Source organism: Mustela putorius, unplaced genomic scaffold, assembly GCF_011764305.1.
Source record: "Mustela putorius furo isolate JIRA1106 unplaced genomic scaffold, ASM1176430v1.1 tig00003867_pilon_pilon_pilon, whole genome shotgun sequence".
Lineage (NCBI taxonomy): Eukaryota > Metazoa > Chordata > Mammalia > Carnivora > Mustelidae > Mustela > Mustela putorius.
Window position 1 is genome coordinate 30,222,307 of NW_025422019.1, and position 16,532 is coordinate 30,238,838.

Consider the following 16,532-nt stretch of genomic DNA (forward strand, 5'->3'; position numbering starts at 1 on the left):
TATAGCAGCAATTTTTACTCATTTCTCCTAAGTATATAAAACATTGGGCTCATGCCAGTTTAAAGTTTACTTTCTCTTGTGCTGTATGTGGTCAAGACTGGAGCTGTTCTTAGGAGAAAATCTGAGAACATTATCATAGCATGTTAGAGCCGGAAAGATCCGGTACTTCACTTTACAGAGAGAAGGAGGCCCAGAAAAATAGGCAAATTGTTTAAGGTCATGAAGTATGCGAGGGGCGAGGTGCCAGACTAGAACAAGTTCCCCTGACTCAATCTACTAATCCCTGTATCTTGGCAAACTAGGATGTAGAGCAGTTAAATGCAGAAGACTGGGTGGGGGGGGCGGGGAGAGGTCATTTTATTTTAACACGAGATGCAAATCTCATATAAATAATTATTTTTGCAACGCAGATTCCGTTAATTTCTTGAACAGAGGTAACACCTCTGTCTTCATTTTGCCTGCTAGCCAGCAATAATTCTGAATTTCTTCATTATCACTTGGGCAGTTCGCTTTCCCAGAGTGTTTTTTTTCATGGCTGTCTGCAGTCCTGACAGTGCTTGTGTGTCCACGCAGCAGGACTTTTGGCAGAAAAGAAAGAATTTTAGCCTGGTTTCCTGCAGGAAGAAGGTTTACAAGATTCATTCTCATGTGTTGCCTTTGTTCATTCTTGAGGCGTGGTTGGCATCACCTTGGCAACTCAGTAGAAGCCGGTCATTGCTCCGTCGGGTTCGTTACAGCCTCTCCTGGGAGCAGCCTTGGCTTTGGCCGGAACTGGCACCAGCTGCCTTCCTTGGGGCACAGAGCCAGTGTGGGGAGGGGGAGGGAAGTGTCTGGGGCTGGTGCTGGCTTAGTGCTTCTATCCCCAGTCACAGAGTCATCCCAGCAGAGATGGGGCATGCAGCAGGGCAGGGAGGAGAACGTGGAGGTCTTCATTATGAAGCTACCTCCAAACGCTGGCAGATCCAAGAACGTGGGACAAGATGTAACAGTGTTGGGAAAAAAACGGATGGTCACTGCCAGGTATGGGTCATTGCCAGTGGAGTTTTTTTCTGCTCTGGGAATTTGCAGCCCACCCTCAGAAAAATGGGGGTAGGTGGTGGGTAAAGAGGAGTAAAGGGATACAGAAAGAGACAGACCGTGGGCCTCCACGATGGCTCAGATCTTGCAGGTGGGAGATGAGGTTGGTCAGCAGCAAGTAAAGTTCGGACACACTGGAGAAATACAGCGAGTTCTGTTCCCTGCCCCTCCCACGCTCCTGCATGGTTTCATGGTGTCTTGGCACCCTCCCCTCCTTGGTGTTCCTCTGGCGGGCTTTCAGCAGCAGCAGACTTTTACTGAGCACCTACCTGGTACCGTTATGTACAAGGCTCTGCTAGGCCAGGACTTCATGAACTTGCAGTGCTCCTTTGTGTGAATCAAAACCTGGTAAGCCTCTGGGCAGATGTGGCCCCATGGGCCCAGGACTTGGCAAGTGACCAGCACCCTTTTATAGAGAAAAAGGCACTCTTTTTTCCTATATCAGTTGTGGATTTTTAACGAGGATTTCAATTTCCATTCACCCCCTTGTCTGGATATCAACCAAATGCAGTGGCTCCATATTTGACAGTGACTCGACAAATCCAGAATCTCTTAGGGACTACTGAATGAAAGAGGAAAATGTCTAGGGTTTTGTCTTCTTTTGGTCTTCCCAGAAGCAGGCCCCGAAACAAGGATTCAAATGCAAGGGAGGTGAATCCAAGAAACACTGGAGGAGAGTGGAGGAACGAGGCAGGAAGGACAGGAAACCAACCTAGCTTGTGTCCTCATGCAGGTTACCACTGTGGGCAGCAGGGGTCCAGCCCAACGGGAAGGAACCAGTTTGGAATGCATGCCTCAAAGAGTCCCCTCCACTTCCACCTCTGGGCAAGAGAGCTTGAGTATTTAATCCCTACTCTGATCAGTCATTGGGTGAGGCTGCTGGGTTGGTCCTGGGTTGGTCCTGGGATGTCTGTCCTTCTGGCCTGCATCAAGTGACAGAGAGAGCTCTCCAGCTAGAGAAGCCCTTGGGCAAAAAGACGCATGCAGGTGCTGGAGGTCAGACCAGCTGCGTTGAAATGGTGAAGATTAAGAGGGAATCTGCTTCATCTTTATAGTTGGTGTTATCACAAAGGTTCTGGAAGACTCCAAAGCTGTAATAGCAGAGCTAGTGAGTCAAGGAGTACCTGCACAAGGCATAGCTCCTCACCTTTCCTAAACGGGATTCATGGCTGCACATTACAATTTTATATATTTTTAGAGTACAGAGGGTAATCTTAGAACAGTGAATTTTGCCAGGACCCTCAGAATATAAAGGCCTCATGGAGCTGAGCTTATGAGTTGCAGACCTAGGACCTGAAGATGCCTGAAGTATGTGGTAGGGGCATCAGGATGCCAGGTCTCTGAGCTGGTACATTGTGAGTGATTGTCACTTATTAGTATCCTTTCCTTTAAGGGGTCACTGCTCTCTTGAGTTTGGTGCAATGTAAGTGCCTGGTATGAATTGGTCTAAACTTTTTATTACAGAATAACACTGACCATGACTTAAGCATCTTCTAGAATATCAGACACTATCATGGATCCACTTTTTAGCCTGAATATACTTAGTTTTCACAATCCTGAATTGTGGGCCCTATTAGCTCTGTTTTCCAGATGAGGAAACTGGGCCTCAGAGAAATGGGAGTTATACCCATGTTTATGTGAATTCATTTACACCATATATTGGTATGCTGTCTTCCTGGACAATGCTCAGTATTAGCTACTGAAGTGAGGAGCACAGAGACCCTATCATAAATCCCTTTTCCTTCTAGTGCACTCTTCTCTTTCTTAAAGCACATGAGTCTGTATGATATATAGTTTCTGTGAGAGGATTCTCTCATTCTGGACCACTTTGTAAATGTTAAGACAACAGTACAACAGTGTCTTATAATGCCTAGAAACAACTCTGCGCCCATAATAAAAGTTGAAATAAATTTTATGGTGTTAAGTGTCAATTTTAAAAGCTCCTGAGGGGCGCCTGGGTGGCTCAGTCGGTTAAGTGCTCAATTCTTTATTTTAGCTCAGGTCATGATCACAGGATCACAGGCTTGTAAGATCCATACCCGCTTTAGGTTTTGCACTGGACAGGGAGTTTGCTTAAAATTCTCCCTCTTCCTTCCTTCCCTCCCATTCTCTCTTTCTCAAAACAAACAAACAAAGCCAAACCTCTCCTTAAATCAACATCACAAAGAAATGCCTTGTCCTGGGGCACCTGGGTGGCTCAGTGGGTTAAAGCCTCTGCCTTAGCCTCACGTCAGCTCTCTGCTCAGCAGGGAGCTTGCTTCCTCCTCTCTCTCTGCCTCCCTCTGTGCTTTCCTGTCTGCCTACTTGTGATCTCTATCAAATAAATAAGTAAATAAAATCTTTTAAAAAAAAAAGCCATGTCCTATGTGCTAGGATGGTTATAATAAAGAGGACAGACAACAAGGATGTGGAGAAAACCTCATACACTGCTGGTGGGAATGCAAGGTGGTGCAGCTGCTTTGGAAAACAGTTTGTAAGTTCTTAAAAAAGTTAACTTCTATAGAGTTACTATGTGACCCAGAAATTCCACTCCTGGGTATATGAAATGAAAGGAGAAATGAAGACATATGTCCACATGAAAACTTGTAGATGAATGTTCATAGCAGCATTCATAATTGCCAAAAAGTGGAAATAACCCAAATGTTCATCCTGATACATAAAATGTGGTTAATCTCTGCAGTGGAGGATTATTCAGTCGTGAAAGTGAAATCTACAATATGGATGAACCTTAGAAACATACTAAGTGAAAGAAAATGTTAGTCACAAGAGCTACATATTATATGCTTCTATTTATATGAAATGTCTAAAATAGGCATATTTATATGTACATATTTATATGTATTTATATGTATATATACATATATATGTAGCATATATAAAAAAGCTACATGTTATATGCTTCTATTTATAAGAAATGTCTCTTACAGACTTCCCTCTTGGGAGGTTGGGGATTGACTGCTAAGAAGTACAGAGTTTCTTTTTGGGGTGATGAATATGTTTTTGAAATTAGATAGCGGTAATGGTTCTCCAATCTTGTAAAGATTTCAGCAACAACAGAATGTACCCTTTTATTAAAGGGGTGAATTTTATGGTATGTGAATTATATTTCAATAAATAACACAAAACAAAACTTGTTTTGGCACAATATTTGTGTTGATAAAAAAAATGAGTATCAACATTAACCTGAGGACTTCCTGCTTTTTAATTAATGTTTTGGAAACATTCTTTCCTGTTGTTACCAAAGCCCTTCAGAGTCTGTGAGTTTATTTAATTTCTTCTTGTGCAAACTAATACAACGTTTTAGTGATGTCTTAACCTTGGACACCTTTGGTTCCTTCAAGTTAGGACAAATCCACTCAACTTTTAGGATGGAAGCACACCTGTCTTTCTCTTTTCTCTCTGAGATAAGAGAAAAGGGATTTAGACAATGAACACAGCTCCCAAAATGAAACCAAGCTGTAATGTTGTTGTAGGCAGGTCTCGGGCCTCGGTTTGTCTCGTCCTGGAGGATGGTGCCAGGCCTAATGCTTCAGGGAGGCAGATTTAAATCCGTATAAGGACACAAAGTACCAGCACATGGAGCCAGTTGGGGTTGAGCCGTTCATCGTCGCCAGTGAGAGCTCGTGGAGGCGGGAGTCGCGCGTTGAGAGGAGGCTGGAGGGGCTGACTGTAGGGTCCATATTAACTCTGAGAGGCCATAATGCTTGTTCCCCTGCTGTGCTGCTCCGGTAGTCATAGCAATGACTCTTTGTTCAGTGACCTAATCAACTGTGTATTTGGAAATAATTTAGAACTGATTGGGAGGAAAGCAGGAAAAACAAAGCTCCAGGGGCTCGTGCTTGTTGTTTCCTGGATGTTCAGAGAGAGCAACTTGATGCTAAACCCAGAACTTTTAGAACACTAGATAGGGAGCCTGGAGGTCTGGATTTGGGGCACAGACCTGCTACCTACCTAACAGGCTGGGCGGCTTTCTGCAAGCCATCTACCTCTCCTGATGTCAAGTTCTTTTATTTGTAAAACACCATGTTGGGTTGGGCTGACCTTGAAGGCCCGGAAAATTCTGGATTTTTTTCTCCATAACTTACAACTTTTCTTTTTTCATTTTTAAATTTTTAAAATTTTATTTATTTATTTGACAGAGAGAGATCACAAGTAGGCAAAGAAGCAGGCAGAGAGAGAGAGGAGGAAGCAGGCTCCCTGCTGAGCAGAGAGCCCTATGTGGGGCTCGATCCCAGAACCCTGGGATCATGACCTGAGCTGAAGACAGAGGCTTTAACCCACTGAGCCACCCAGGTGCCCCAACTTACAACTTTTCATAGCAATCTCACACCTGCGTTTTCCTAGGCTTTGCTTGTCCTTTTCCTGTTTTGTCGTTGTCGTTTCCTGGAATGTATGATCCATTTAATTATGACTGAAAACCATATCCAGTGCTACTTGGTGGCTTGCATCTCTGTGGGCATCACCACGCCCCTCACCACTGTGCCCCAGGAAGGATGTTGGTGGAAGGGGTCTCGCCTCCTTTCCAAGAGCAGCACAAAAGCCCCAAATTCCACAGAAGGCTTATTAGATAGAGAGGAGAGGGGTTCAGTCCTTCTTAGCCGCTGCTTTCCTCATGGCTGCAGGACGTTGCCCAGCTCTTCTCTCTCCCTCTTGGCACAATTGTGTGCCTTTTCTTGACATACTTGAGGGTGCGCTTGTCCTCGGAGACCTTGAGCAGCCGCATGGCACTCCTTTCCTATTGGATGAAGCCGCACACCTCTCGGATCGCATGAATTTTGTGTGCTTGGTGAGGCGCCCGTGGCGGGCCTTGACTTTTCACATTCTTGGTCACTGTGTGGCCTTGTTGAGACCCACAGCCACAGGGTAGCACAGAGCCACGGCTGCCGCTCCTTACTGGCTCCCGTGGCGGAAGGCTCTTGTCTGTTTTTTAATTTCTTTTGTTCCTAGGAATGCTTGGCCAGGTGCATGCCCACCATGTTTCTTGCCAGTCTTGCCCTTTCCTTGAAGGAAGAACACTTGAAATCAGAGACTTAAAATTATTTCCCCCAAGGGCCTCAGTTTTCTGGTTTGTGGTATGGGAATAGTAACATCTACCTCATGGAGGTACTGTGAAAATGAAGTGAGATAAAACAGAACAGATAGGGGCGCCTGGGTGGCTCAGTGGGTTAAGCCTCTGCCTTCGGCTCAGGTCATGATCTCAGGGTCCTGGGATTGAGCCCCACATAGGGCTCTCTGCCAGGCAGGGAGCCTGCTTCCCGCGCACTACCTCTCCCCCCCACCCCCATCTCTGCCTGCCTCTCTGCCTACTTGTGATCTCTGTCTGTTAAATAAATAAATAAAATCTTTAAAAACAAAACAAGACAGAACAGATAAGGGTTTGGGTCGTCATGTTTGGTGATGGTGCAGATAGTGGCCGGTGCAGGTACACAGCACTGAGAAGGTGGCCAAGAGAGGCTGAAAGAATTTGTCTTCTCTTGTATTTTCAGGAAGGAAGTCGCATGAAGCCAGTCACCTGGCACAGAGACTTAATGATTGCTCTCAGAAATCTATTCCTCTTCACAATACCCCTCAGTGTCTAAAGATAATTCCACAGAGTGAGTTTAAATCTTGCTCTGGAAATTTAAGGGTTCCCCCCCTTTCTTTTCCTTCCTCCCTCAACCTTCCTTCCTTCCTTCCTTCTTTTCTTTTCTTTCTTAGTAACAATAGAAAAATCATTCAAATCATTGGGAATCTTTGGTCCCAACCCTTGGTTGGTCTTAGAGATGATTATTAGATTACTTCTTCATGACCTCTTCTTGGGTAATTAATTTCAGTTTCCTTAACATCCCTCCTGGTGCTCATCTTCTAAACGCTGAAGTGGGTCTTTTGCTTTCCTCCATCTCCCAGAGTAATATGCCTTCCAGGCTGGAGAACGGTTGTTGGGTAAGGGGTCAAGTGAATTAAGAGGCAGGCCATATGGTTCATGGATACTTTGCTCTCAACAACTTGATAAGAAGTGGTTTGATTTTTTTTTTTTAATTTTAACTATAAAAATGTAAGAACCATCTGCTGTTATTTTTTGCCCGTGATCCTGGTTAAAGTTATTTAGTTACTCTGCTCCTTTGCAATTAGCTGCTGTCTGTGGAGGCTTTTGTGGCAAAGCTAGATTATTTCATTTCTAGTTGTAATGTACATGCAGGGTGTGTGTTCTATTCAGATTCCTTTCATAAATTGCGGCAGGTTTGCTTACATGCAGTGAGCTCTTGGGATGTATATGGCTTCCGTGGTAGCTACTTAAATGCTTTCATTGTAGTAGCTCATTTGACTGGTTGGGAATAGGTCACACACTAATTGCTATGAAGCAAACTGAATAGGCTAATGTGATAGAGAGTGATGCCAGGGGGTGGGGCTGCTTTATGTGAGGAGCTCGGAAGTCCTCAAAGGAGGAGGAAGTGGAGTGGACATCTACAGGGTGATCAAGAGACAACCAAACGAAGATTTCGGGTGAGCCAGTGAAAACCCTCGTTGAGAGAGTTTGAAAGGGAAGGAAATGAAGAGCAAAGGCCCTGAGCCGGGGGATCCACTGACGAATGAGCCAAGGGATAAAGAAGTCCAGTGGGCTACACTGTAGTAGGTGGCAGAGAATGCAGGAGGTGCGGGTGAAGAGGGTCTCGTGTAACAGAAGCCATTGGAGGTTTTTAAGGGAGGATTTGACACCATCGGATTTATAGCTCTGGAAAGCTCACTCTGGCTGCTAGGTGAAAGTTGGATTGTTAGAAGCTAGAATGGTGTCAAGGAGACCAGTGAGGGGACTATCACTGCTGTCCAGATGAGAAACCATGGCAGCATGGGCTGAGGTTGTGATCCATTTGGGATATATTTGGGATATGGAATCTATGGGACACACTTGATGATTTTGGTCTCTTACTCAGACATGATTCATTTTTTGTCAGTTAAGCTTTCGATGGCTAATGGAATCTAGGTGGAAATTTCCAGGGGCTGATTGAATATGTGAATCTGGAGCATGGATGAGATTTGAAGCCTGAAATGTTCATTTAAATTATATGAAGGTCAAGAATGTAGACAGAGAGGAGGCTGAGGTGTCTGAGTCTGGGACACGTTGTCGTTTAGAAGTCAGAAAGAGACACCAGCAAAGGACTCTGGCAGAGAGTAGCCAGAGAGATGGCAGAACCACGTGCTGACGAGGTGCCTGGAAAGGAAAAGTGTCTCCAGGAGTAATCGGAGCCCTCACCATTAAGTTCCGACTGTTAGCACTTAGCACCCGTATTAAAACGTTAATTGAAAGATGTATTCCGTAGCTGCACTTTCATTGACAGCCTGAGCAGCACCCAAGGCTTGTCCACAGAAACCGTCAGCCACAGTGGGGTCAGATACAGGGAGACTCTCTTTTCCTGGGGGCCAGGAGAGAGGGGGTTTCCTGAAGTCTTTTTTAGGGTTTGTGAGATTTTCGTACCATTACCAAAGCAGCAAAGAGTCATTTGTTGTTCTTGCTTTGTTAAATGGCCGTTTTATATATAGCTTGAATGACGAGACTACAAATCAGTTCTTAAAAAATCTGTAACTAAATTTTAATTCTCAATTTTAATTTCAGGAGTCTAAGGTTCACTTAAAAGCCTATATAGCCAACTCAGTGTATGAAAAGACAAAAATACTTACGTTTTTAACTTCTTTATATTCCAGTCCTGATGAGAAAAGCCTCAAAACAAATCATTTTCTAAATTTTCTCTTTTCTCGAAGGCAGTTTCTGTTTGGGAGTTAACTTCAGTTTATGGAAAATTGTTGTAGTGTGGTTGTCACTTGATAAATGATATTATTTAAATGAGTAATGGAGATTTCTTGCTTTCGGTCTCTCTTCAAGTGAATATATAATGTACTCCATCTAACAATTTAGATAGAAGGGCAAAGTTGGGGGGGTCTTCTGTTTTTTGTACAATTTGCTACAAATAATAGGCCATTTTTCTGCTGTAGTAAGTGCATGTTCTCCAAAACCCAAATCATGATTGTTCTGGAAACAAAATGGTTTATTTTGGTGATTCTTATCAAGTTTGGAGAAATAATGGGTTTGTTTGAAATTAAGCAAAGCTACATTTTCTTTCAAGAAGTTTCAATGGATGACAAATACTTACACAAACTCTGTACATGTTTATTTTGACCGTTTACTGACATTTAGTTAATTTTATGAATAGATAAGGCTAATAGGAATGTAGTGGGCTGATAGTTGGCAATGGATAGGGGTAAGAAACATTCTCTTGGTTATTCAATCAAATACTTGGTTCACTAATGGAATGAGACTTGCTGGGAACAAAATTTTGGAAAATAACCCCTTTCCATAATTTATTTTTTATTTTTTTAATTAAAAAAATTTTTTTTAAAGATTTTATTTATTTATTTGACAGAGAGAGATCACAAGTAGACAGAGAGGCAGGAAGAGAGAGAGAGAGGGAAGCAGGCTCCCTGCTGAGCAGAGAGCCCGATGCAGGACTCGATCCCAGGACCCCAAGATCATGACCCGAGCCGAAGGCAGCGGCTTAACCCACTGAGCCATCTAGACGCCCCATCCCTTTCCATAATTTTAACAAGATGTCTGATTCTGCTGCTTTTTATAGAAATAAAATCTTGGGGCACCTGGGTGGCTCAATCAATTAAGTACCCAACTCTTGATTCTGGCTCAGATCTTGATCTTGGGGTTGTGAGTTCAAGCCCCATGTTGGGCATGGAGGCTACTTGAAGAAGTTTTTTTATGGTACCTCAAAATTCTCCATTTCTTCTAAGACCAAACTAGAAGTAGCTCATTTATCTGGCTGGCTCAATCCCATTTTCAAAGACTAAAAGCTCAAACAACGCCTGAAGCATAGGACCTTCCCTATGTGCAGCACCATGGTCATGAATGAGGAAAACGCCAAGCCAGTCTGATGGCTGCATACCTCTGTATGAAGATTATAGGATGTAACAAGCCTTGTCTTTGGGTTTGAGGCATTGGCAGGACTGTCCTAAGGTAGAGTTTCCTGGTGTCCAAGCCACATGTAGGATGTACAGGGTCAGTCAGCGTGAAGGAGACTCTGGGCTCTCCTCTTTCCTGCCCTTCTCCTGCCAGCCCCTCTAACCACTTGGGAGAAATGGGAGAAATGAAGATAAAGGGCTGCGTGGGTGGATCAGGCTGTGGGAGGGGGTGGGGGGGAACCACCCCTTGTCCGGGTGGTGGTGGTGGTGGTGGTGGTGGGAAGAAGGCACTGCTGAGAAGGGTGGTTCTCCCTGGGAAGCGGCTGTGTCTGTCTCAGCTACCACTTTCCATGGTCCTCAGAACTAGACCTGGCATATAAACACCCAATAATTCCTTGGTGAAGGTTGAGTGGTTGGGGGTGAGGGCTCACATAGACCAGGACAGAGCTGCTTCCGTTCCCTTCTGACCATTACTGCCTTGAACGGCACATAGCCCAGTATCAGACCAATCCCCAAGATCTTACACCTGGGGAAGTCACTTGATTTATTGTGCAGAAGGGCCCTCTGTGACTTGGAGGCCTCCACTGAGTTAAGGCATCACTTATACATATCAAGCAAACACTGGAATTCTTTGGGATACAAAGCAATATCTTCCTATTAAGAGCAGCTTCTTAAATTTGATCATGTTGTCTTCCCATTGAATAAAATCCAAGCACATTCTCTTGGCTAACCGTGCCCTATATTAAGTGGCTCCTGATTTCCTTTCTCACCTCTTTTTGTGCCACCCTCTGGTTCCTTGAACACTCCAGACCCCTTCCTACCTGCTCAGACCTCTGCTCGGTCTGCTCTGTTCTCCCATGGCTCTTCACTTGCCTCTGTCTTTCTGCGATCCTTTAAAGATCCACTGAACTGGCATTCCCTCAAAGAGGCCTGCTTTGCTCTCTCTGTCATCCCCTCTGTCCCATTATTTTGTACCTAGGCATTTTGTATTTCCCCGGGTGTTTGCCTTCTTGTTTATTAGCTTTCTGCCACACTTGATTGAAGGCTTTATAGGCTGCGCTGTTTTCTGATTGGGTTAGCCTCTAGTCTAGTCCCTGGTTCAGAAGAAGCTCTCACAAAATGAATGAATGAATGAAGCCTCAGCCCACTTTTCATCAGAATGTGTTTTAAGTAAAAAAAAGAACAAAACAAACCTTTTTTTTCTTTCTCAGATTCTCAATATGCAAAGCACATATGCCCATTGTCCGTGTGGATTTGCATGTAATAATTCCCTAGCCTTAGTACGGAAAGGGTTTGTGATTTAGTGCCTGTGGTCCAATTACTATTAGTGCTTTGTATTCCTAAACTTCTAATGTGTTTTCTCTGCCCTTTCCTTTCGTCTTTTTTAGCAAGGGAAGCCATATGTCTTCGATAGAGTGCTACCTCCCAGCACGACCCAAGAGCAGGTTTACAATGCGTGTGCAAAGCAAATTGTCAAAGGTAAGTGCTATTTCTTTATTTCCTCCCCAGCCTTTCAGAATAATTGAAAACATTAAGTGATATTTGCAGCCTACGACTCAAAGTCCCTTGACTATAAGCAGAGGCCTGCTAATTGGAACCACTGAATTGTAGCCCGAGCTCTGACTCTGATTTGCTAGGATGTCAAGCAAATTCTCGCACCTCTCTATACTTCCTTGCCAAGGAAATTTCTTTATTTCTTTTGTCACCTTTTTGGCAGAGTTATTCTGCCACCTAGAAGCTTAAAAGCTATGGTCACACTATTTCTGTAATGGTTTTAAAATACTGCCGTAGGTATAAGACCTCCTTTTTACTTTGAAGGAGACAAAAATATATGTATTCCAGTTGTCTGTTTTTGGCTGATTCATTTTGGGCATCTGTCTCTTCAGGGAGAAGCCTTACACGTGGAAAATTCTCGGGCATCAAGGAATTTTCTACAGCATCATAAAATCACCTTACTTTGTTGGTTATCAAGCTCTTCTTGCTACTCAGCAATTTCTTAAACATACTTCTGTCTAACCCACTTTCCACCTTTCCACCCAGATACCAACATTTGTTCCTCCAGATAGATAGCCTGAAGCCTAAAATCATCTCAGAGATCAGCCCTTTTCTCTGGGACTGGCCTTGGCCCTGAAGGTTCTGCGTCAAAATAACAGCAGGAAGATGAAGCAATTTACACATTGCTCTACCTTGCCCTTTCAAATCAGGGGCAGGCTGGAGCTTGCCTTGGGGGAGCTCGCCATCTGGACAGAGCTGAGGGGCATCTCCTGCTTCATTGTTTTTCATCTTCATATCTTAACCTTCAACTCTGAATGCTACGGCCCCTGTGCTTTCAAATGTCCTGATGTTTCCACCTTTGTAGGTAGCTGTAGATTTAAAGAGCAAAAAAGCAAAAACAGAATTCAAAAAGCACCTTGTCATGCAAGACGTGCTTGTTTTTGGAAGCTGCCTAACCTAAGTATTTGAAATTCCTGAAAGCCAACCCTGGGTGCATCTGTTCGATTAGTTCTGACCCTGGGCACCTGCGTGGGAGACAGCACGTAATGTTCCTCACTGAGGTGTACGGTTATTCATGTTCCTGTTGCAGACATCAATTGATTTTGAAGGTCTTCACAGGAAGATGATACAGAAAACAGAAGAGAAAAACATGCCCGAATTTGGGCTCTTCTTGAATTAATACTGTGGGCCTATATTTGGTGGTAATATTTGTCTTCTCTCTACTTCTCTTCTCTTGGATCTCTTCCTGTCTAAAAATGTTTTCTCTCTCTTTGGAGTGCGTTGTTCTAGTTTGCTGCTAGTCAACCCTCCTTCCTCTCCATTAGCAGACTCTTCCTTATTTTTATTAAAGTAAGATTAATCACATGTGAGCCATAATTTCCTTCTTTTTCTCTCCCCTTCCATTATCAGAACCAAATAGTATTTACCACGTGCTGTGCCAAGCATGAGGTCCATTTCAACACATCTCTAAGTTGATGTTGTAATTAGAGATGGATGCACTCCCTTTTTCAAAAATCCCATGATGAACAAACAATCATAACCTTTCAGTCTTCATTATTAGAGAAGTTGGGTCTCTTTCAGTGTTTGGGTTTTTCTGTAGTATGAAATGTCAGAAATAGGCAGTCCTTGGAAAGTTCTTGTGAAGATGTGACCTAACTGGGTCACTTGAGGCCCAATATATGGTGAGCCACAAAGAAAACCACTTAGGGTAACATTAGGCTCTGACATGATATGATAAACAGATAGTTTTCAGACGCTATAAATGTAATGTGAGCATACTCATTTTGTAACAATAAAGAGTTCTTTCTTCTTCCTTGAAAGGAAACTAATGGGGGGTGATGAAGGCCTAATTTAACTTTTTTTAATATCCACTGAGGCTAGCATGAGGGGAAGTGGCCATGTTATGTATGCATCAGCAAGGTAAAACACATAAGTATAAGAAAAAACTCCTTAGAATAGTTAATAGGTACAGCTGAGGTTTCTTTCTTTCTTTCTTTCTTTTTTTAAAGATTTTATTTATTTGTTTATTTGACAGAGATAGAGAGACACAGTGAGAGAGGGAACACAAGCAGGAAGAGCAGGAGAGGGAGAAGCAGGCTTCCTGCTGAGCAGGGAGCCCGACGCAGGGGATTGATCCCAGGACCCCGGGACCGTGACCTGAGCCAAAGGCAGACACTTAACCCACTGAGCCATCCAGGCAGCCCACAACTGAGGTTTCTTTTGCCATGACAAGCCCTATTTAAATCAGGAAAGGAAGGTGACACTGTAGGGGTCTCTTTTTCTAGAGGCCAGAAATTCAATCAGATAACATCTGAAGGCTACCGCAGCCCCCACGATTCATGGTAATGTAGTGGACTGGCGAGCGTTTCTTTCAAGGCTCTCTGAACCCTTAACGTTTTTGAGATCAGGAAGACTCCTTTTAACTGGATAGCTTTTTTCTCTCTTGGTTTTTTCATTCCCTTCAACTTCACTGGGTTTTTCAAAACATATTTCAAACATTTGATTGTAGAATTCTGGTACCTCCCACATTCCCATCTTTGTCTGGTGTGTGTTTTTCTAAAATGTTGTCTGAAAGAGTATGTAGAATTCTTCATTTCTTCCAGAAAAGCTTATAGGATTTGTGACTCTCAGCATGGTAAATAGGAAGGTTTCTGTGGACGCGCTAGGAATTAAAAACCATGGTTACTGCTTGCTATTGTTGAAGTACGAGGAACTATTTCCCACTCTACAGAAGTCACTCTGGGCATTTGCCTTTCAAATTAACTTGATGTGGACTGTACAGGGCTAGAGAAGGTGGTTCCTTGTTTTCTAGATCTGATTTCTTTAGGCTTCGTTTGTTTGATTGTTTCTTTTACCCATTCCTTTTTGCAGAGATAGTATTTACCATGTAGAGTAAGCACTGCTAGGGATTAGAGTTACAAAGGTATATAAGACTGTCTGCAGGGGTGCCTGGGTGGCTCAGTGGGTTAAAGCCTCTGTCTTAGGCTCAGGTCATGATCCCAGGGTCCTGGGAGGGAGCACTGAATCAGGTTCTCTGCTCAGCAGGGAGCCTGCTTCCCTTCCTCTATCTCTCTGCCTGCCTTATTGCCTGCTTGTGATCTCTGTCTGTCAAATAAATAAACAAAATCTAAAAAAAAAAAAAAAAAAAAAGACTGTCTGCAGAAAGCATCATGAAATCATGAATAGGGAAAGAGACGGAGGCACCCATAGTTCTTGTACCTGTGGGGAGTACATGCTTTAAACTGGCTGTGTGCAGAATGCTGTGGAACCACAGAAGGAAGTCATGGGGGACTGATTTTGGTGAATGGGGATGAGGTTTAGAGAATTAAGGAAGGCTTCTTGGAAGGGTTGGGTCCTGTAGACTCTAGAATATGTCTACATTCTGTATAAGCACAAGGAACAGCAAAATCATAAGACACAGATTATATGGCTTGTTTGGGCAACTTAGAGTGTTACAAGGTACTGGGGGGCCAGAACTTAAAAAGATAGGCTAGATCAGAGTTTGGTGGAGATGGATGGGTTTTATCCTCCAGGCAATGTGGATTCACTGACAAGTTTCAGGCTCAGGATACTATAAATATGTTTTATTATATTATATGTGACTCTTAAGAAGAAGTATATCTATTTGGGTAGCATTATCTGTCAGGCACCATCTATGTACTTTACGTATGTTATCATATTTTAAGTCTCAACAATTTTATGAGGTATGGGCATTATTGGTTCCATTGTACTAAAGAGGCATTTGAACTTAGATGACTTGCCCAGGTCAGTTAGGGGTTGGTGAGGCTGGAATTTGAGCCTGAGTTTTGCCGGTCTTCCTTGAATTTTTCTACACTCTTCTTCTCCCACTTTTCTGGAGAGCTCATAATGAGCATTTAGTAACAATTTATGAGTTGTTACTTTTCTATCAGGCCACATGGACTATTAACCAAGCATTGCAAAAGGACAGGGATAGGAATGGCCACGGGTAAAGGGGAGAGGAGAGAGAGGGAGAGATTGTGGCAGGTGGCCTTCGGGGGGCCCTGCCTGTCTCCCAACAGTGAGATGCATGTCCATTCTGAAGATGCCCTTCCCTTCAGACTGGCTGGCCCACCATTCTGGTTTGCCACTAGTGTTCAGCAGGGCTGCCTTGAGGCATATGCCTACTTGAGTAGTTTGTTGGACAGCCAGAGACTTAGGGCTCCAAGGCAGGGATGACTTGTCTGTCACTATTGCCACTGACAGGCCACCGTTTCATTTGGGGAGTTGGTACGAGGCCATGCCTTCTCAGGAACTTGTATGATTACATCCTCAAATTCTTACCCAAGAGTACAAGTAACTCTTCTGCTCTAGGAAGATCTGGACTCAGAACTAGCAAAATCTAGGGTGGAAAACTGGCTTCTGAAGTCTATAGCAAGAGGCGAGAAGTATTTTCAAGTTTCGCCCCCCTCTCTGGAGGTGAGAAGGCTCTTCCCACCTGCTGCAGAACCTCTCTTTGGGTTTGCTTGGCTGCCGGATAGATGTGTGCTGTGTTTGTGGGTGCCACTAGCTTTGTGGTGTGAGCTGAGGTCATATCACGCCAGAGCCCATCACAAAGCAAGGTTCTGTCTGGCTGGTTCCTGGCTCTGCGGCTGGTGCTCAGAAACCGTCATTCTGCTACGGGAGAGGCTCTGAAACAAATGCTTTCCTTGGGCCCAGGAACTGTCATTCAGTGTGATGAAAGTGCCTTTTTGTGGGCTGTTTCCATCAGGGTTGGGTGGGGGTGCTGGGTGGCTCATCGGCTCATCGTGCCGCTCTTCCATCCTGCCTTCCTGGGCGTGTGCTCCGGCCTCCTCCACCTCAGTGGTCCAACCCAAATGCACAGTGTGCTCTCACTTTCCCTCCTGCCTCTCCTCTCCCCTGATAATCAGACATAGACCGGGTAAACACACTGGCCCTACAACCTTGAGTTTGGAAGAAAATTGAGAACATTGGATTCAAAGAGCTTTTTCTATCTTTTTTTTTTAAATAACCATTTAAGTCACAGTTGAGTTGAAAGAAGG

At 43.9% G+C, this 16,532-nt stretch overlaps 1 protein-coding gene across 1 annotated transcript in view; it reads left to right on the plus strand.

Moving 5' to 3' along the window:
- Positions 1-16,532, plus strand: part of KIF5C (kinesin family member 5C) — a 156,541-nt gene that overhangs the window by 41,461 nt on the left and 98,548 nt on the right. The window contains exon 2 of the mRNA XM_004757858.2: positions 11,406-11,496. Within this exon, the coding sequence (XP_004757915.1) occupies positions 11,406-11,496 (91 nt within the window). The remainder of the gene's footprint in view (positions 1-11,405; positions 11,497-16,532) is intronic.